Source organism: Clavelina lepadiformis, chromosome 3, assembly GCF_947623445.1.
Source record: "Clavelina lepadiformis chromosome 3, kaClaLepa1.1, whole genome shotgun sequence".
NCBI lineage: Eukaryota > Metazoa > Chordata > Ascidiacea > Aplousobranchia > Clavelinidae > Clavelina > Clavelina lepadiformis.
Window position 1 is genome coordinate 19,555,745 of NC_135242.1, and position 21,580 is coordinate 19,577,324.

The 21,580-nt window shown below is 35.4% G+C and overlaps 3 protein-coding genes across 3 annotated transcripts; 1 reads left to right on the forward strand and 2 right to left on the reverse strand.

Moving 5' to 3' along the window:
* Window positions 1–807: 807 nt before the first annotated feature.
* Window positions 808–9,175, reverse strand: LOC143450204 (transmembrane and coiled-coil domain-containing protein 3-like). The gene is made up of 16 exons (XM_076950653.1): window positions 8,986–9,175; window positions 7,716–7,812; window positions 6,981–7,075; window positions 6,403–6,517; window positions 6,154–6,271; window positions 5,825–5,978; window positions 5,441–5,604; window positions 5,074–5,254; window positions 4,806–4,950; window positions 4,492–4,602; window positions 4,290–4,419; window positions 3,719–3,878; window positions 3,484–3,591; window positions 3,268–3,406; window positions 3,001–3,155; window positions 808–2,402 (listed from the first exon to the last, which is right to left on the reverse strand). Exons 1-16 carry the CDS (start codon window positions 9,103–9,105, stop codon window positions 2,289–2,291), a joined length of 2,106 nt encoding a protein of 701 aa, XP_076806768.1. The 5' UTR covers window positions 9,106–9,175; the 3' UTR covers window positions 808–2,288.
* A 3,786-nt stretch (window positions 9,176–12,961) lies between these two features.
* On the forward strand, window positions 12,962–15,409 carry LOC143449550 (L-proline trans-4-hydroxylase-like). The gene is made up of 7 exons (XM_076949802.1): window positions 12,962–13,109; window positions 13,262–13,355; window positions 13,835–14,030; window positions 14,328–14,419; window positions 14,590–14,767; window positions 14,839–15,033; window positions 15,118–15,409. Exons 1-7 carry the CDS (start codon window positions 13,097–13,099, stop codon window positions 15,235–15,237), a joined length of 888 nt encoding a protein of 295 aa, XP_076805917.1. The 5' UTR covers window positions 12,962–13,096; the 3' UTR covers window positions 15,238–15,409.
* A 734-nt stretch (window positions 15,410–16,143) lies between these two features.
* LOC143450467 (cytosolic 5'-nucleotidase 3-like) lies at window positions 16,144–20,097 on the reverse strand. Its single transcript, XM_076951028.1, has 8 exons — window positions 19,790–20,097; window positions 19,541–19,639; window positions 18,408–18,477; window positions 18,132–18,264; window positions 17,953–18,042; window positions 17,415–17,577; window positions 16,994–17,194; window positions 16,144–16,878 (listed from the first exon to the last, which is right to left on the reverse strand). Exons 1-8 carry the CDS (start codon window positions 19,796–19,798, stop codon window positions 16,765–16,767), a joined length of 879 nt encoding a protein of 292 aa, XP_076807143.1. The 5' UTR covers window positions 19,799–20,097; the 3' UTR covers window positions 16,144–16,764.
* Window positions 20,098–21,580: the final 1,483 nt, after the last annotated feature.

Here is a 21,580-nt window from a genome sequence, read left to right on the forward strand (position 1 = left end):
TATCTGTATTTGCAAAACTCATGGTCCATCGTAGGACAGTCAGCATCCAGTGCGTGCAAAATTAATTTGCTTGACAAGCACTTTGAGATTAAATTATAAGATGATGCGGATAGAAAACTAAAGAATTTAACCTAAATATACTCTAAAATCAAATGTATTCAAAGGCTTATTTATTGCAATTACTGCCGGTCCCTTTTGTATCAAATTTTCCAAGATATGAGTCTTCACACATATCTCGGATCTTGTTACTGGATTGCAAATTGATAGCCGACATCTTTGGATTCACCGGGTTTCAGAAAAACAGGTTTTCCCTTTTAAATTAGTACCATCATCTATATTGGACAGCAATGGTATCTGGTTCCATACATCACTGTCCATGTACCCACCAAAGAAAATTCCAACATGCAACGAGCAGCAATGGCAATGCCGACATATCGTATTTACGAAAGATCGTCATCAACATAGCTGCATATACTGGGGCTCGTCACCAACTCCAAAATTATTTACATGACCAGGTTCTGCCTGGCACTGAGTTCCCTTTTCTATCCGCTGATGTGCAGCATTGAAGCTATATCCAACCATGTTGCTTGAACACACCACCTGCTCTTCTGCTTTTAATATATAAACTAAATTTTGTTTCTCTATTTTTGGATTTAGTGGCCATGGGAGCTATTATTACCATCACTATTTTTTAAGAGGTTTAAGCCTTTTTGAATTTGTAAAACTTTTTTCCATGCACTAATGCATGCTAATAGCAACTGGACTTGTATTATCAAACCTACCCTTGTACTACCCTCAATGACGAAAAATAATTAATAGATTTATTGATTAGGTGGAAAAATAGCCAATGTTTTTGCAAACACCACTAAGTAACAGAGAAATCTTAAAAATGTGAACAGATATAATCGAAATTTATTTCCACTTACATTCTCCCAACTTATTATATGTGCAAGCTGTTTAACTGCAATTAGAAATGCAAAAAATAAGCTAAATTTGACATTAGCATAAGAATAAATAAACAATTTACCCAATATATACCTGAAATTAGTTGGAAGTAATTCTACAATATACTCCAGACTAATGATAAACTGCATCGCTTGTGAACAGTGAAATTGCAATCTAAACAATAGTGCATATCAGATGTTTTATACCTACAAAAGAGTAGACTGCAAGATGAAACAACTACATGGCGCCCCTAAGTACCACAGTAATTAGTGTAATCTACTGTACATAACGTTTCAATATCCTGCTCGACCTATGAATGCTAAGTAATGACAGCACCAATGTCCGAGAAAGAATCAAAAACAAAAACCGAAGTAATACGCAGTGCGAGGATAAAATGAAGCAATACAGTGTCCCGGATAAAACCTTATGAGAGTAAACAATATTGACTAGCGCATCACTTGCTTTTATGATACCAATGCGTAACCAGCACCACTTAGTAGCCATAAACAGTAACAAACATATAGCATGTAAGCTGTTAGGTGAACAAGTTACACAGCAATACAAACATTGGTCTATCGAGATATCACTATATGAATAAGTACAAAAGGAAATTTCCATAATACTTAACAGCAGCCACGTTGTCTATTTTTACATTTACCTGCATAATGCTGCATTCAGTACCACACACGCTAAATCGGATTCAGTGAACAAATAAAATGAACTAGCACTGCACAACATTACCATGGTCCGAGTATTACGTTGTGTATGCATACAAATAGATTTGGCACCCCAAAATATTATCAAAAGGGCACAACACTGTTGCATCCCATCGCGCTACAGGAACATAAGAGTACGTATGAAAACAAAATCTTGTGTTGACTGGAATTTTACACAGCGCTTCAGTTTGTGAATAAACTACTTTACAAATAATATCAAAAGTAAAGGCAAATTGAAACAAAAAAACCTACATAAATAAATAAATAAATACTATAATTCAATTAACTACAGTCAGAAGGTATTGTAAAGAAATGCGACGATGCATAACTTGTAAAAACACAAAAGCGGACAAATAGTTGTGTAAAATAGAGCTTTCAGCGCTTATCTAAGTACAAAATGTCGTTTTTCTACCGAAATAAAAAATGACTGCACATGTCACTAAGTATAGTAAAATCGTATCTTAACGGCTGGGAAGAGAAGGTAAGCAAAAACACCAAAACCTCGCGCCATTGCACAGTAGAAGTTAACTAAGGTATAATACGGAAAAAGACAACAATCGGCAGCATTTCTTCAACTGCAGTAATGTAACATTTAGCACAGGGCTGTGATCAAAATGCCCTTGATGGTCAACTGACGTGAACGGATGGGTTACGGACCCGGTAACTCCATAGAGACAGTTTCCATAACAACGGAGCCATTATAAGGCTAAGGGTAGTCACGCTCAATATGAGTAGATAGATCTGAAAAAAAATGTTATTGATAAAAACGATTACTAGTTGTTATTAGTATACTTAGTATGAGATCATACAACGCCATTGGATATTGCCTATATTGGAAGTTTAATTAAATCTTTTGCATTTGAATATACAGTACGTTATTGTTAAAGCCATGGTTTTGATTATTTGTGCATTATGTAAGCGTAGTATCAAATGTTAGTACGTAGCAGTACTGACGGGGAGCAGGCAGTGATCCCAAACGCATAAAGTGCACGACAGTATTTCAGTACGACACTGCACAGACTGCAAGACCGCCCGTGGGTATGCTGTGAAATATGAATAACCCGGTCGAGGTGCCACAACATGAAAGATCAGTTTTAACACACGCGCAAAAATTTAATGATGATAAACCGGTTTTTCAGACAAGTTTACAAAAGTTTCAGCACGCTTGCGTCAGCAAAACTATGATGATTTATCCAATTACAAAATTCAGTTCTTGATCAAACATATATCGTAGGTTTGTGCTTATTTGAATTTTGTTGTTGAAGTACGTTATTTACAACAAAACAGACAAAAGAAAACAAAATTGAAAGCTTGATTCGCTGGAACACATGATCGGTACCTCGCGGGTTATTATCTTCAAGTGCCTTCCTCTGCTACTCAAAACAAAAGAAAACTCGGACACTTGAGCTAAACCGGCTGAGATGACCACTTTTAACTTCCGGGCTTGTCCATGAAGAAGACAATTCAACACCACCGAATAAACCAGGTACTTGCCTGCGTAAAACAGCGTATGTTTTTATGATTGCATTGCTAAGTCGGTGTGAATTTGTACACATACTGCATATAATTTAGCTTGATAAAAGCACGTGTATGCACAGGTTCTCACCGGCAACCACAAACGCCGTTAAGGTGATTAACAGCGTGAGCTCAACAAACACAAAGGAAGGAAAGACGTGGAAGCCGATAGCAGCAAAGAATATGACACTAAGGTAATCGTGAATAGCAAGAATCTTTTGTTCTAAAGCCTGAAACACAAAAAAGTTGAAAATCATACGAGTGATGTGTAATCTTACATAGAACAAGCATCCGCCTTCTAACTTACAGGTTGATGTATGGACTGCGATATGACCACACCGGCCATAAAACAACCAAGCTCCATGGATATTCCTAAATAGCTTGTAAAAAGCTGATAAACCAACATAACGGCCAACTGCAAAGAAAAAAAAACACAATGCCATTTCAAAGGGCCTTTTTTTCAAATTACCTTAGAGTAGGCTACTTAGTTAGGAGTTAGGCACACAATAAAAAATGAGAAGCGAGGATGACCAAATCTTTACCACTGCCAGGAGTTGATGTTCACGGCTTTGCTTCATCATGTGACGTGTATAATGGGGCATGATGTAACGTATCACCAGGAAGCTGACCAACACCGCCAGAGCGACTGCGGTCAGTGTTTTCAGGACGGCAAGAGTGAAATGAAGAAAAACATCACCATTACTACAAAAACAAACCGAGATTATTTGATACTAAAAGGAAAACATAAGAGTAACAAAACGTTTTGCGCAAAGGGTAATACGTTAAATACAAGACAATAAACTACGAGCTTAAAATAAGAAAGGAAAAAGGAAAGTTTCTCTGAAATTGTTGATGTTGTCTGAGCCGTGTTAACAAAATTTTAAAGTAAAATAGGAAACAGGATATAGTTTGGCACTCTTGAGGTTAACTTTATATTTTTCGACACGAGCTTTCGCAAGCATAAGCTTGCTTCTTCATTTCGATTTCGCAGTACACCTGAAGAAGCACGCTTATGCTTGCGAGAGCTCGTGTCGAAAAACATAAAGTTAACCTTAAGAGTGCCAAACTATATCCTGTTTCTTATTTTACTTGGAACTTGTTGTAATAGTATACCTCTCCCCGGCACGATGAGTGGCCAAACCGGGAATAAGTGAAATCATTAGACTTAGCTGTACATCTTGAACAACCAACACCCCAAGCAGGATGCTGGAATACTCTAAAGCTCCGTTGTCTTTAGATCCTCCTAATGTTAAAGTTAGTGAAATTTACATTTGCTGAAAAGCCACAGTTACGCAAAACGTGAACACAATTCTACCTTGCAGAAACCTTGTAACCAACGGTGTACTTGACAGTGAGAGGCAGGCAGCAATAAATGCACTTTCACTCACTGGTATTCCTTTTATTACAATTGAACCAATGAACACCCCTGGACATGCGAAATAAAATTTTGCAATTAAAAAAGTTGACGTATGTTCACATGAGAAATATTTATATACCCATAATAAAAGCATACAAACACTAAACCTACAGGTGATAGTGCAAACTGTCCGATGAGAAACAAAATTTGAAGATAAGTGATGTATAATTCAGTTAGTTTTTATTTCCATTTGAAACTATGACAATAATTACCAGTGAAAACCATCAATAATGTTGTATAAACTGGTGTTTGGACTGCTACTCTCCAAACTTTACGAATTCGATCAACTGAAAATTCCATGCCAGTACAAAACATGATCATAAACACACCAAGCTCTCCAATCGTTTCAATTTGAACCTAAACCACAGAAAGAAATTGGTTACTTGTAATGTGTAAAAACTTGAACCAATTATGGAACGTCATCACTATGATATGACAAAACATCTTACTCTATACCACACCATATTATCACAACAGTACCATTTGTTGAATAAAATTAGCTCCAGATGGACCGAGTATGACGCCAGTCAGGATATAACCAAACAGGGAGGGAACACCCACAGCTTCACAAAAACATCCCAATGGAATAGAAAGTAACAATATCACAATGATATCAACAATAAGTATATGGTCCACGTATGGAGAAGTACTGTCTTGTAACCTAGTAAAACGCAAGTCACATAGTTTCATTATACAAGATAAAATTAACCTATGACATCTTGCATGTAACAATACTTGTTGCCTACCACAAACTAGGGGGACGCTTTGCAGCAGTAAAAAATATCTTAAACTGAGAAATGATGATGCCATAATCAGTATAAAAAAGTATCTATCATGAAGTAAATACTTTGTCAAGACGTATTTGTTATTGTGAGAATCAATAAGGAGGTCCTGTTTCTCATCTTCCAAAATTTCCTCTTCAACATCACTCTCCATGAGATTTTGATCTCCGTAAAAATCACGTATACCTTCCTTTATGTGAAGGACAGCTTCGATGTTGGCACCTTTCAACTAAATTACAAACTAGCATTTATTAACTTGCATTAATGCCGTAACCTTACAGGATAAAAACCTTACTGGAGTCAAAAAGATACATAATCTTTTACGATAAAGCAACAGCAATATACACTTATATTACATGAAACAAAAGTAATTAAAAATCGATTCAATTTTGCACTAGAATTCAACAAACAATGATGGTGTGATAATCGACTGTGAATAAGTCACCCACTTGATTGATTTCTTTATCTGAGAACTCATGTTCAGCTACTCTGTTTTCAAGTTGGTCAGCAGCTTGTGACAATTCTTTAAATAATTCCCCCATCCAAGAGGTGCTATTTGTTTCATCCATGTAAGTTTTCATTCTTTCCTCAAACTCTCGCATTCTGATAGTTCAACGTTGAAAAATAAAGCAATAAAATTAAACAGCAATGCATGATATATGGTGTTGTCAAACATAGCCCAAATCTGGTTGTTTCCTTTAACAAGTTAGGTAAAATAATAAGACTAATTAGTTTTTAAACTATGTCAATATAATTTCAGAGCTCTATCAAATTCTACCTGTTGAAACTTTTTTCTTCCTTTAAAGTTGCCACACGCAAAGCTTCCAGTCTTTTCCTGCTGTTCTCCTGCAAAGTGCTAGCATTCCAAAAATCCATTGTGAGAGATTTCCGCAGCGCTAAATCGATCAATTAATGATAAAAAAACAACGAAATTACACAAAACTAATAAAAAAATAAACCAATATAGCTCGATACAACAATGGATTGATTACAATTTGAAAAATGACAAAAAGATTAAGTCTTGCACCTTCTTCAGCTTCAATCATGTCCTTTTCGCTTTCCCTCATTTCCTCAAGGAACATTTCAAGAACATGAAGTTTGAATTCTTTTTCTTTATGGGACAACTTCTTGCTTATATTTACCTACATAGCGACAAACAAAACTATTTACAGAAAATTGTTGATGGATTTAGGTTTAACATTTTTAGTTATTTTGATAATTCACATTAATCACTTTCTTCACCTAATGAAGAAAGCTAAAGTTTTTGAAAAATAATAAAAAACTCTACTAGGGTGTTATCTGTTTATTGCTTTTAAAACATAAGACGCCAGCACAATTGTGCTATCATCGATAACAAACTGCTATATGGATTGTGTTGACGTGGAACCACAACACAGTGATATATTACTATTTCTTATCTGACATTTTATTACATTTAAGAATTATTTTGCACCTAATACATACTAACAAAGTGCAATTTATGGCATAGATTATTTTGTCGTGGCATGAGTAGAAAATAATACAATTTACACTTAATGAAGCTACGTTAGCGAAAGTTTGTCATTTTGAAAATATGTTATATTGCAAATATACTCAAATATTTACCCTTTCCTGAGCCTGCTTGACTTTTCCTTCTAATCGAACTTTCATATTTGACAGACCTTTTGATTGCATTCCACCAACATTTGCACGTAATTTTTCTAAATATTTATGAGCTTTGGAAAATTTTGCAATAAGCAAAAGAAGCATAAATAAATTGCTAACAACAATGCATATATACTTACAATAAAACATATACAGCAAAGCTCATCACCTGATGATCATGGTAACAGCTTCATTAGCCTATAGTATGGCGTTACAATATTTATCATTGAACTGAGAAAACTATTTGCATGCCTTAAACTCAATGATGATTATTCATCACTCAAGCCATACTTACCACCTAAGCTTGCTTGGTGCAATGTTCAACAAATGCCAGTTTTTTAATATTAATTTTTACTGGAAATTATATTATAGCAAATCAACGATGAAAAATTGCGAAGTCAGCAACAAAATTTTAATGTAGTGGCATAAGTTCTCCTGGAACATAATATTTTTGTTTATCTATCAATAAGTGATGTTCAACAATTAAACTCATTTGCTTGTTCATTATTACCTGCTGAGCTCGCTAAAAGATTATAGTGTAGTGGTATACTGAAAAGTGTCATGCAAGTGTGCGCATACTTTACAATATAATCAACCAATATGACACTGAGTCCACAAAATCGATTTATTATCAAACGGACAAATAATACTGAAGGAAAATTAAGCAACCACTTAGTCCAATTGCTTTGTTGGTACCTTTGCCATGGTCACTGTTCTTTGGTGACTTTTTGATGTCTGACGAAGCCTTGCGAATGACAGCTTGCACTTGCTCATGAGGTTTATTTCCGTTATTCTGTAAATATATTAATTGTAAATGTATATTTAACCAGACTAGAAAACAATCTATCAACAATTACTTAAAAATGCGTTACTTTCTCAGCTACATGCTTTGGAAATCGATAAAACCTGAATAGTTAATACTATATAAGCTTTAAGAAAAGTAACAGAAAAATTAAGAAAGTGACTAGGCTATTTCAATGCATAGTATTTCAGAAAATCCATTATTGAGGTTAAATAACTAAGTAAGAAAAAAAGGGCCTAGTGAAGAAGTGCACAACCATAAGACATCACAATTTGAGTAGCTGGCGTCTAGAATACAAATACATCCTGTGGTTGTGCACTTTAGCACTAGACCCAAAAAAATACGCGAATAGTTGTTTTCCGTTAAAATGGTACTGTAAACGGATCTAATATGCAAGTGCACAACCACAGGATGCATTTGTATACTGGACCCCTGGAATCTTCATCCTCTGAGAAAGTGACCACACTTTCCACTATGGTTCAAGCCTTGCTCAATGTCAATGGTAGCGTCACTGAGTATTGAACACGACTCAAAAGCCTAGCACTCTATAGGCTAGTCCTACTAATCGTTCCACTATCAAACCGACATTAGCCTAGCCTAGTTATTTACTATAACAGAGGAAAGTGTGGCACCTGCATGTATGAGGTTTAACGATGTGGATGCCAAATATTTTTACTTTAACGCTTTTTTATAACAAATAACCAAAGAAAAACTGGTCGCCGGAACGCCAATTTATAATAAATAAACAAAAAATTGAGGTTCCAATGCATGTCAGAATTCTCGGCTTTACATGCACGAGTTCATGTCGAAAACTGCCATATAGTCAGGGTTATTTAAAGCTAGCTATCAGTTAATCATATATTTTTCGTCAAAAGTGCGGTAAGGGCAAAAAATCAAGCCAGTTGTTCCTAACACACGCCAATGAACGAGAAAAAGTGACAAAGCCGAAAAGGGTTGTAACGTGCTCAAAAATAATTAAGGTAATAATTGCTGGTAACAATTAGCACAACCACTAAACCCATAAAACCTATGTTTAAATTAGATTTACATTAAGTTTACGCTATCAGCTTATAATTTTTAAGCTAAGTTAACAAGAAACCGGAAAAAATAGCTTCAAACGTACAGTTTTTCGGTGAAAAAGTGGAAGCCTAAAACAGATCTTACCTTTTCCGCATCTCCGTTTCCAATAGGGTTACTTTTTGACAGAGCACAATAAGCTTCAAGTACAAATAAAACCAAGAAAACTTTTCTTGCTGATCTTCTAATACAAAACTCTTTACCCATTTATCCGTATGAAACAAAAAAATTAACAAAAGTTTCTGGCCTCTGTAAGTCTTCTATCAACGAAAATCAGTTTGCCTAATGGTGAATAGGAGTAACTTGAACTAATGAAGTCGGTGATGCAGTAAGGGGTTGTCCCGCAGTTGGGAATTGTTTTGCTTATTCAAGCTAAACTCAAAAAAGCCTTAAAGGAAATGAAAAAAGTGTTTAATATATTCCGGGCTCCTATTAATTTTTGATCCTTAGATACCATTACATATAAAATCTGCTAAAATTGAAATATTATATAATTACATGATAAGAATTGTCCAACGTGATCATATCCAACCATATTATCACATTACTATCATAATAACCATATTATCATATCCAACCATATCATAAAAATTTGTTCTTGAAGTATTCATGGTTTGGTGCCTGTTTAAGGACATGGTTTCAGAGTGCACGTTTCAGAATATGAAATGGTTACCATACTATGTACGATACGTGCAACGTTAAAAAGGGTGCATTGATGTAACTATACGTGCGTCGTACGTTTTGTCATCACGACCAACCAAGCTGTAACTTGTGCGCCTGCAACGTGGAAATTTCTTAGTTTTCCTATATATCTTTACGTAACGCCATCTTCTTTTTTTCGCGTAGTCTAGATATTGTTTATTTCCTGGCCCACATGGTTAACTTGGCTCGCCATTTACGAAACCATAAAGACGACGGAGATTAAATAACAATAGCCTACACAATAGTAGAGGTGGGCAGTACCGTATTACTGTAGGCTACCACGTTTTTTTCTTCAGTAAGCTACAGATATCAGGACCGTCGGTATTCTTGAAAAAAGTGCCGAATTATTTTTTTCATGATATTTCATTCATTCCCGATAATTGGTACTTTTCAAGGTTTTGGGAAATAAATTTAACAAAAGTTCATTTTAATTAAACTTTGATGGCAATTTTAGCGTTTGCCTTTCTTATGTAATCTACAACTGTCTAATAAAGTTGCAAGGAGTGAGGTCAAATATCTTTATTTTGGCCTGGAGTAACCTATAGCGGGACCACAAAGAAGGCAAAAATTGCACGTGCAGCGCAGGATTCGCAATACAAAAAGTACCGGTGTAGTGTAAGTGACTGACAAAGTACCGAACTGTGTTTTTCAAACAGTACAAAATATCGGTACCGTTGGTATATTTTTTGCAAGCTACCGGTACCGACTGCCATTACACATTAGACACTGTGTTGTTACAATAGTTTACTGATCTTAGGTGCAACGTACGCAATCTTGCCCACAGGAATCAGGGTTCCTCTTGCTGCAGATCAAGCGGAAAGCAAGCCAATCTAGTGGTCCTCAATCCGTTTTGCAGCCGACGTACCCTGGAAAAGAAAAAATCATCCCGCCTTGCTCCAATTAATCTTAGTAAGACTTTTAGATGCATGTTTTTTGACATAATTGCCTGCATAAAATTAGTTTCTAAAATCCAATAAATACTCGTCCAACTGAAGCGAATTTGCACCAAAATACTAATTTAAAAAAGTATATTTGTATAAACGTATTTAAACAAAACACAAACAACAAGTTACTGCATATTTATATAAAAAGTGACATGTAAACAATTTCACTATGACATACACAAATACTCCCATTTTTTGTAAAAAACTTTGGGTTAAAATCTTTCACCCCATTCGTCTACTTTGCGCCCATTAAAATGGTCCAGAGTTCGGGAATTTTTTCCCATTGTAATGGTTGAAAGTATGCCTTTCTTACCCTAGAGTAAGATATATGCCTTTTGAATGGGGAGAATTTTACTTCGGCATAAGTATGGTTTGTGAACCCCATTCGTCTATTTTTCCGCCCATTAAAATGGACCTGCTTTCAGCAATGGGGTTTCCCACAAACCATATTTCTGCCGAAGTAAACATCTCCTCATTCCAAATGCATATTTCTTACTTTAGGGTAAGAAAGGCATACTTTCTGCCATTCGAATGGGAAAATATTACCGCATTTCTACCCATTTCAATGGGCGGAAAGCAGACGAATCGGGTGAATCTTTAGTTGTTTGCTGGCGTTCAATTTTTTACGTTTTGGCAAAAATTTTACTGTACATGAGTTTCTTAAAAAGTTTATAAATTAATAACTTGTTTTAAACTAAATTTTACATTGAGCAAATATCGAATTAGCCGTTTTCGGTTAAGGAAACCTCAGAATTGGGGTTTACTGCCAAGTTTTTAATATATTTATGTAGGCTATATAGGTCAGTTAACCTATACCTTTTTATATAAGTCCTTGGTTTAATATTTAAAACCATCACCACAAACAGCTAGCTGTGCTTGAAACGAAAGAAAGAGTCTTCCTAACTTTGCGTTGGCTCAATACAAGATAGCTTTCTTTCTTACTAAGCTTTTCTAAAACTGTCTCCGCAATACGTCAATATAGTCAATACGTATAACTTACAAATATACAATGTAGGCCTACTTGTTAGTTTCATATTTATTTTAGCGCGAGGTTAATGATGGAGGTATATAATTACATATCAACTCATTGACACTTGCATAGGTTAAGCTGCTTCAATATATAAAAACTTTGAGTGACTTTACTCTGCTAGTTTGGTCCCTAAGATAGCTTTACAGGAAGACGATCGGATAGTCGTAAACCACCTGTGTATAGTCTGATGTGATCAGTCTATATTTGCGCAAACAACCAAAGACGCACACCAATGATCTCAATATTACTACAGTAACTGAACGAATAGTCATGGGTTGGGGGAGGGGGGGGGCAGTCGGTACTTTGAAAGTACAGTCGGTAACGGTATCGGTATTGGCAAAAAATGAACCGACGATTCAGTACTATTTAAAAAAAGTAGTTCGGTACTTTGTCGGTCCTCGGTACCGGTACTTTTTGTGTAAAAGATGCTGCTGCTGCAAATGCAATGTTTGCCGCTATTATGCCCCTGGTAAAGGTTACTCCAGGCCAAAACATATGTGACATTAATTTTACTTGACATTTCTAGATTAAAAAGATCAACAGATGCTAAAATTAGTATTAAGGATTAATTAACATGATGTATTTTTGAAAACATATTTGTTAAAATTTTGAAATTATCGCCTGAAAAGTACCAAGTACCGAGACCGACTGAAATTTCTTGAAAAAAGGGATTCGGTATAGAGGTTCGTTATTTTTTTTCAAAAGTTCCGACGATACCAGTATCGGTACTGAAAATGTACCGTGGTACAGTAATTCGGTGCTATGGTACCGCGGTTCTGCCCACCCCTGGCTACAGGACATAAAATTCTAAAAATATCGTTAAACAAAGATCTGACAGGTGACAGTGTCCGTCACAAAGCCATACACTTAGCATCATTAAGTAACTGTTGCAGTTGCAAGTAAACACATTAGTAAATAGACTCCAACCGGAATAACACCACTAAACAAGAGATAGCAGCACAAATATTGGAATTTGTCAGTAATAGTTCTAATAGTTTAGCATAATTTTAAAACGTTGGTCATTTTTGGCTATAGTATTGAATGAAATTGTTAAACTGTGTGTATAGCTACAGGATGCTTATTAAGCCTATACGTGCCTGGGAATCTTGCAAATCTTGATGGATTACTCTGACATTGGGATTAAGATCCTAGCTGGAAAATAGAATCCGGAGGAGAGTGCAACCTAAACCTCCTACACTCGCGCCATCATTGTTGACAAGAAATCAACGCTGACTGCAAGTTATAATCTCAATGAAAACGGTCTGGTGAAAGATTTCCATTTGTCTGCTAGATTAACCAAGTAGAACGCCGGGTTAATAATTACAAAAAGTATCCCATATAACGTTCTCAAACATGCTGTTCGCACATAACATTACTCGACCACAAAGTACACAGGGGCAAAAGTTTATATTTATCGCGTACGTAAATTTATGCATTTGCTTAGCGATTAAAACTCACAGAAGTGTTTTAAATAAGCTCAGAGCTTGAGCCTACTGCTTACGCGATTGTTGCACGTTCAAGTATGGAAGCAAAAGGTATCATTAATTTATTAGAACTATGCAGAACAATTGATTTCAGTAAACTAGCGCTTTCTTTATACACGCTGCATAACTTGCTTGCGATAGTGTTTCGTTTGCAAATGTAGGCCTAAATATATGGGCTATAAAACTTCAAGATATTTTTGTAGATTTACCTGTGTATCAGTTTGTTGAAGGAAAACCTCTGATCGTCACTGATGGAATGAAAGAAGATTTTTGGAAAAATGGATTCATAATTGTAAGGTGAGGAGCTTTTATTTCACAGCGACAATATATCTATGTAATCAAGGTCTAAAAGCTGCAAAGATTGATGAATACTGTTGTATAACAGTTAGCACAGTATAGGGCAATAAGGCGGGATAAAAGTCACTTATTGATCACTTTTTGGCCAAAGGCTATAGTGCCGCTCAACCGGGGTGCCATTTACGTTTCGCAAGGGTGCCGCAAGTTATTGCGCACTAATCACTAGTCCAGGAAAACGGTTGCGAAAATTATTTTTATTTAATTCAGAAACTTTTTGGTTTGACTGTGGGTGCCGCCAAATCTTTTGGTTGTTTGCAGGGTGCCGTAAACCAAAAAAGGTTGAGAACCACCGGGCTATACTGTAAAGTAGGCTCATTAGTTACCGTTGAACAAATTGCTTTTCATAGTGCAAATAGTCCAAAAATTTTAAGTGAGCCCTGTTGCAGGCAACATATACATTTATCTGAAACATTTTCCAGAAACCTGTTGACCAATGCCGAAGTGATAAAGTTGCGAAGTAGTCTGGAACGACCCGAGTCAGCAGTAATGGGTGAGTCGTACGATCAAGGGGACGGTGACGGTCGGAATATACGACTCACACTCTGGAATCATCCAGGGAACGACTTGACCGGAATGATCAATCGTTGTGAGAAAGTCGTCAATACCTGCCAAGAAGTAGGTTGAGCTTCTTTTTCCTTCTTACAAAGCATAGTGAAATTCTGTTATTACGTTCACTATGTCAGTGAGTTTGAATGTTTGTTCTAACGATTTTGAAAGCTGTGAGCTACCCGACGTAAACAAGAACGTAGGCTACAACAAATCCCACCCCAGGATTAGCTTGTTCATTTAATGTCTATCAAAGAAGGCACGCTGCCCAGTGCTTACTTATAGTTTCCTTTTCATATTTCTTGGCTCCGGTGATTAGCGCAAAATTATCGCACATGCAGTGTCTAATTTGCGTAATTTAACCAGCTAATTGGAGGTGAAGTGTATCACTATCACACGAAAATCGTGCAGAAAGAACCGAGAACTGGAGGGGCCTTTCAGTGGCATCAAGATTACGGGTAAAACTTTGGTCATGAGCTAAAAAATATCAATTTAAATTTTTCCAATAAATTATGATTTTTCTGCTGGAATTTTTGTTAACAAACCAATCGCTGAAATTTGATGTACAAATGCAACCTAAATGAACCACGTCTTTCCATAAACCAAGATTAACGTCGATAAATTACAGGTATTGGTATCTCAACGGAGTCATGTTCCCCGACCTTATCTCCGTTCAGTTCGCTATTGATCGAGCTGACGTCGGAAACGGTTGCCTGCAGGTACTTCGAGGATCCCATAGAATGGGACGAATTGAGCACGGTAGAGTGGGAGACCAGGCTGGTGCGGATATAGAGAGAGTCTACGAGGTCTTTTATTTGTTCTACTTGTAATAAAACGCTCGCATGATAGCACGAGAAATGGTTTTGTGCAAATTCAGGCTGAAAAAGTAATGGAAAAAATTCACGTCGAAATGGATCCCGGTGATGGATTGATCTTTCACTGCAACCTACTTCATAGAAGCGACCAGAACAACAGCGACAGGAGGCGGTGGATGATGATTGCTTGTTACAATCGAGCGGATAATAATCCGACCAAAGATCATCACCACGCCAGATACACTACATTAGAGACGGTATAATCTTTTGATAACTGTAGTCAAAAGTATTGCAAAACGAGTGTTTTATACTTGGTACTGTTTTACCTTTATCATTTTCAGGTATCCAATAAAGCCATCATGGAGTGCAAAAATCTTGACGACTTGTCCGGAAAATGGTTTATCAATCCACACAAAGCCAACCTAGAATGTCTTCCAACCAATCCGGGAAAAGTTCGTTAAATTTGATCCAACCATGAGACTGCAGCAGACTGGCTTTTGTTTGTTTAATTCTAAACTGTGTTCTCTGACGTGTCTTAATTCGCTGAATGTGTTATAAGTTATCGTGGCTATGCATTACAATTAAATTGCAAAGTATATTAACTTTAACATTTAAAAAATTGAAATAGGTATTTCTTAACCCTTATACTGTAATTACTGTTCTGTAACACAAACAGCGATTACGGGCCTCTCAGGCCCAATACTAAAATAATATGAAAAAGTAAGTCAATAGTTTCTCGATTCATTACATCGGCTGTATTCGTTTTGAGAAAATGATTTTAGGCCAAAGTTGCCTATATAATGCATGGATGTAGCAACAGGAATGAATGAGTGTTTGACAAACACAACTCTAACCACAGACACTCCAAGCATCTCGTAAACCCGGTTAGCAATACTTCACCTAACTATGCACATATATGATATATTTTGGTTGTTATGACATATTTTTGTTGTGCACCTAAAAAAGAACTCATCTTATTGAGATTCACTGTACAAATGGAATGTAACTTACATTGATTAATTATAATTCTAAAGTTTACTTTAAACTAGAACCGGGCCTCCGAGGCCCTAAATTGCAATTTGAGGTGTGCTTTTGTTTTTAGCCAACAAAATTTTTTTTGGACTCATTAATCCTTACACTTCGGTTTTAAGTTTTGCAAACGACACTATTTAAGGCATTTCTGGAGCAACAGCTCTTAAAACCAAAAAATAAAAGAATTTTCTTTCTCACCGGGCCTTCCAGGCCCTCAATTACTGTTTAAGGGTTAAATACGATCCTGACCTAAGAATACAACGATTATACCCTTCCCTTTCTCTACTGGAGTGTCCTAGTGCTATGTTCTGTCCGATTCTACGATAATGCAAATGCAAGGTAATCGTCATTTTAGAATAGATACAGTTTAGAATTTAGATAAACTGGTTTGAAAAACTGAAAGTAAGCAAAATAACAAGGCAGACAGGTGTGCCTGTTACACAGCACAAATCCGTCAATATTCACTGGCTAAAAATTATTCAAAAAGTATACCAGTAAAACCACCAAACCTAACTTGTCATAAAAACCGATCTGCAACAGGATTGATGACAGCAAGCCATCTAATGACAAACAGGAAGTTAAATAGACATTTAACGATTTGATGAATAGTCAGGCTATAGTAAAAAGCAGCATGTGGACTGGGACCCCGAAGACTTTGTGCATGTTCTACTGAATATAAAAATGCATGATAACCAAACTAATTGACACACACCACTGAAACAACAGAGCGAAAGGTTCATAGAAATTACTGTACAAACTTAGCTAAAAAATAAAGGACAAACCAGAAGATGACTAAACGAAGTAAACCGATAAAAATGTATCAGTATGAAAACATTTAAATGGCTATTATGACAAGCTACCATAGACATTTCAACAAAGTTTTGACTAAACGGATTTTCTGCGAAAGACAAAGCAGAAGATTAAAATCACACTATCATTTGAAGCTCAAGATATTTTCAACCATCATTGCTAATAATATTTGAAACAATAGCATTAACTATATTCACTGTTGGATCTTCAACAAGGACAATGTCCCATACGTCCTTATACGTTTCCAGAGCCACTGGATCCTGAAAATAAGACAAGTAAAACGATTACAGGAAATAGAAATACCTTAAAAAAAGATTGAATCTACAAAAATGAGAGTCAAGATATTTTAAAGTATAAACGATAAACATATCATACATTTTGATTTAAATATCCTATTTTTAATATGGAATTAATGTTCTGAACTCCATCAGCCATATGTAAATCTCCCATCATATCGCCAAGTAAAATTATGTTATGTCGATGACTGATTTCTTCAAAATATTCTGAGTGTACTAGAGCACCTTCGTTTTTATTAAAACTGTGTATTAGCAAGCCATCAAATCCAACCATTATATCCTGCAAAAATATTTACATAATGTTTTATAAGGCAAAGGTTAAGTAAGTTGATAAAATTAATACCATAAATCTAAAAGATTTCCAGATTTATATAGTCATGCACAAGTTGGACAAGGTCTTATTGATGTAATTTAAACAAATTCATATGTGACATGGACTTGTAGCAGGATGTTTGATAAGTATTTGCAAACAAAAGTGTAATACAAACTTCAAAGCTGACCTTTTCATTAAATTTCATAAAATTGGACACAGTCTTCATGTTTGGATGGAAATGCGATTTCTGTCGAATTACTTCTTCAATAACATCTCCCAGTCCCGCAGAAAATACCAAAAGTGGTACAGAATGTTTGTGAAGAGTGTTAAAGAGTTCAGAACAGCCATCTCTAAACAAATTAATGGGTGGTCAAAAGACAAAGCTTTAAACAGCAGCTCATCAAAAGAGAATTAGTTTCTACAGCCAACTACAACTATACCAGTTATTGCGATTCTGACTTCACTTTGTGTTTCATAACTTTATTAAGAATATAACTACAAATTCTATGCACCTAAGAAAGACATAAAGGCTCTTTCTGCTGGTCGCAAAAAATGTAAAACGTCAAGTAGTAGTTGCTATGTGCTCAAAACATGATTGTAAAATAGTTAGTCAATTTTGACAGCCAATCACTGGCGTCCTAGGCTTTTTTGTTGTGGCAGTCAATAGGTCAAGCACAGCACAAAACGCTTAATGTAGACTACTTGTAATTGAAACAATGACTTACTTTAGCATGGCAGTTGAGGTAGCTACAGCATTCTTGATCATTGATTTGCTAATCACTACATTGCCCATAGCTGAGTGGGCTTTTCCCCACCTACAAAAATACATGGAATAAATTCTATGGTTTTTTGTAAAAACAATTTGTTTGAAAGTTCCTAAAATAGTGCATAATCAAAACTATACCATTCCAGCATATAGGGTATTTTTTCATCAGGTGACATATGTGGGTCTATTTCAATTGCCCGATACTTTTTGTTTGTTTCGTGTAAATGTTCTTTTGCCTCGGCAGACAAACACATGCCAGCTTCCAGAATTCCTGAAGAAAAATCAAAATTCTTTGGTTAATGGGGTTAAAGAGTTGCACAGAAATACCTAACAGTACAAACAGAGAAATATACACCAAAAAGTATGCTCAACACTAAACAAACTCAATTAAACCAACAAACAAAAATTACTAACCATGGCTACTGGGGCATCGTTGATTATTGACTGAATATCGACTTAAAGTCATGTCAAAGTCACTGATAATCTAATAAACAAAATTACTTTTATCTTAACTAGCTAGATTTGGTGCAACTAAGAAGTGACCAGTAACCACCATATCAACGAACCATTAATGTTATTAGTTTTCTGCCAGTTTTGCAAAAATAAAAGGTTCAGTCTAAATTTGCTTGCAAGGTATGTGTTAACGAGAATATAAAAATGTTTGATATTCAGCTTTTCAATCACTTTGGCGCATTCAAAGCCAATTTGTATGTTCAGCAAATATGAAATTTATTTTTTGCTCTCACACCAATCCACAAACAACAACAAACGCCTATATCTTCATATGTGCTGTATTTAAACTTCGAACTTTCTTTAACTCTTTGAGAAACTAACAAAGTATTTGCTTCAATGGTATGTTATGAATCACAATCTTTATCTACGAACTGAGAAAATTCTTTGGAACTGAATACCCAATGCAGGTCTGTTGTCACATAGTTTTGTTGCATAGACTGTCAACGATTATTTACAGATTTAAACCTACAGTGTAATAGATCTTAATGCTAGTCTGAAATGAAGCGTTAAGCCTGCACCTATACAGCGTATTGTAGCATGATCTCTAAGTTATATTGTTATAATAGTAGTATTTGATGTCTACTGAAAGCGCCACACGTGTTAGAGTTCATCGTGAATTCATTGACTTCATAGACTTTTCTTATGCATAGACATATTTCCATTTTTAGCTTTCATCACTTGAGATGTTTACTTTTTAAATGATAATTTATCTTGCAGCTACTACTGTATTTTCTTATTATATACATAACATAATATTGAAGTTTGCATAGTAACCTATTTCAATTTTTACTGGATAAATAGTGAAAACTTAGTAAATAATAGCGTCGGAATTTACAAAATTTATCCCTAGTGTTATCAGTACTGTAGTATTTCACAAACTTACAGCCCAGATTGGAAAGTGCGGTGAAGGGGGGAGTTGGAATTAATTGAGCATATAATAAAACTATTATTTCATCTTGTTGAGCGAAGGATTTCTCACCCCAAAAACAGCAAAATTTCCAATCAATATTACCGCATTGCACATTATTATTTACCTGCAAAGAGCTTGCACCACCTTTAAATAACGCTTCCAACTTTGCATATACACTAGATTCATCTTTTATGTGCACATGGGATTCCTGCAGCTTCTCCAACTAGTAACACATAAATTTAATTAACATTAGAACAAGTATATATACTTCTACTTTCAGTTTCAGACTGTGCCTAAGTTGCTTTGCCACATTCCACTTCTCTACTTAGCCTTTGAATAGAATAGAATAACAAAGACTGGACAAAGTACTTACCAACTTCATTTCTGCAATTTAGTCGCCTGCCTGGATATATGGAAAGCTACAACTGAATCGCGCACCGTGTGGAAAAATATTGCTTATTCACAGCAGTTGTTTTAACACGTGAAGTATTTACCGCTATTCGCATTTATGACTCACCGCAACCGAAAACGCAACGTCAACTTCACAAGTAAATATCCAATGTACCGCAATGTAGCTTACTGCCAATTCGCTATAACCACCAAAATTAGCAGATTAAAAAACAATTATTTTTTTTCTAACAACGTCGGTCAGCAAGATTATATACATGTAATTATGCATGATGCAAGCGCTGCAAGCAAGGTTATTTAGAAATCGTTAGGGTTGCCATATTTATTTTTGTCAAAGTGTAGAACTTGCTATGGGCAGTTTAGAGAAAAGCGAAATTGTCGTTTTTAGAAGTGCCCGACTTTTGAACATAAAAGTCAAGATACAGTACTGAATTCGAAACACCTACTTTTGGTAAAAAATTTATTCGTTACTGTAACTTATCGTGATATACTTTCATAAACAGCAATTTTTATTGCAGTATATATGTGCATTCGAGATTCGAAGTAGGGGCGGATTAAAATCTAAATGAGCGTGTTCCATTGCAAAACTTAATCAGGATTCGCTAATAATGAAAACGCTCAGTACATAAGCATGGTGCTAATTTATTTGATATTGTGTTTTTGACTACGTTATAGGACTATAGGCTAATCAAGAAGCACAGAAGTTCACATATGCTTATTTGCTGTCCATTTTATTAAGCAGTTTTTACTAACAAAAAATCACAATAACAGTTATAGTCCAAGTGCAATAGTAATCGATCAAGTTTAGATGCTTAAATCTGGACTGGCCTACTTGACTATTTAATATGATATGGCATGATGATTACATCATCACACAGGTGAATAGTGAACAATTACGTAAACAGAGAAAGAGTGCCAGCTGACGGACAGCTGAGCGATTTCAGAAAAAACGTTTTTGTCTGGAGCAGTGGTTCTCAACATTTTTCCATAAACCTTTTTCACCATACAAAATCATTTTCAAATCCTCTTCACCTTAAGTTAAAAGACTTTCAATCAAAATAACTAGGGGATATCTTTGTAATGTCTCACAAACAGTGTTCTTAATATTACGAACCTTATAAACAGTGTTTCTTTAATGTTTATTACAACAACGAACGTCTAATCAACAATTAAAAAGTCGAAGTCATGTTAAAATCAAGTCAAGTTAAAAAAAGAAAGTCAATAATGTTTGTGTGTTGTATTGTAGGCAATTGTTTATTTTTCGTCATTGACTGCAAAATAGGACAATAGAACCGCTTCCCTTACATCACTTATGTTAAGTTAGTACATTTTCTTAATAAAATAAAATATTAATATACAATTATCAATAAAATTAAGTCTATAACCATTGATTACAAATTGCTTTTGTTTAATTTCTAACAACCATAACAGTAGGGTGTAGTTCAAATCAAGCGAGAGAAAAATCAAAGATTGATGATTCAATCAACTGCAAAATTTGTTATAACATCAATCTTGACTGTGTTTTTACACTGTGCAACTATTTGTACTGTTGTATAGATTGTGGAATTACATTTAACATCTGCCCATACTGCAATTGTGAAGTAAATGCAGCTTTAAAAAATTTTATTCCGAAGCAGGTTTCTTACGTCTTTTTTTTAGTATTTTAAGTGCTCTTGATTGAATTTGGAGCTTTTTCCTGGAAAGAAGTGAATCTTTTTTCATTACTATAGGTCACGCAGTCTGTTGTTAAAGATTG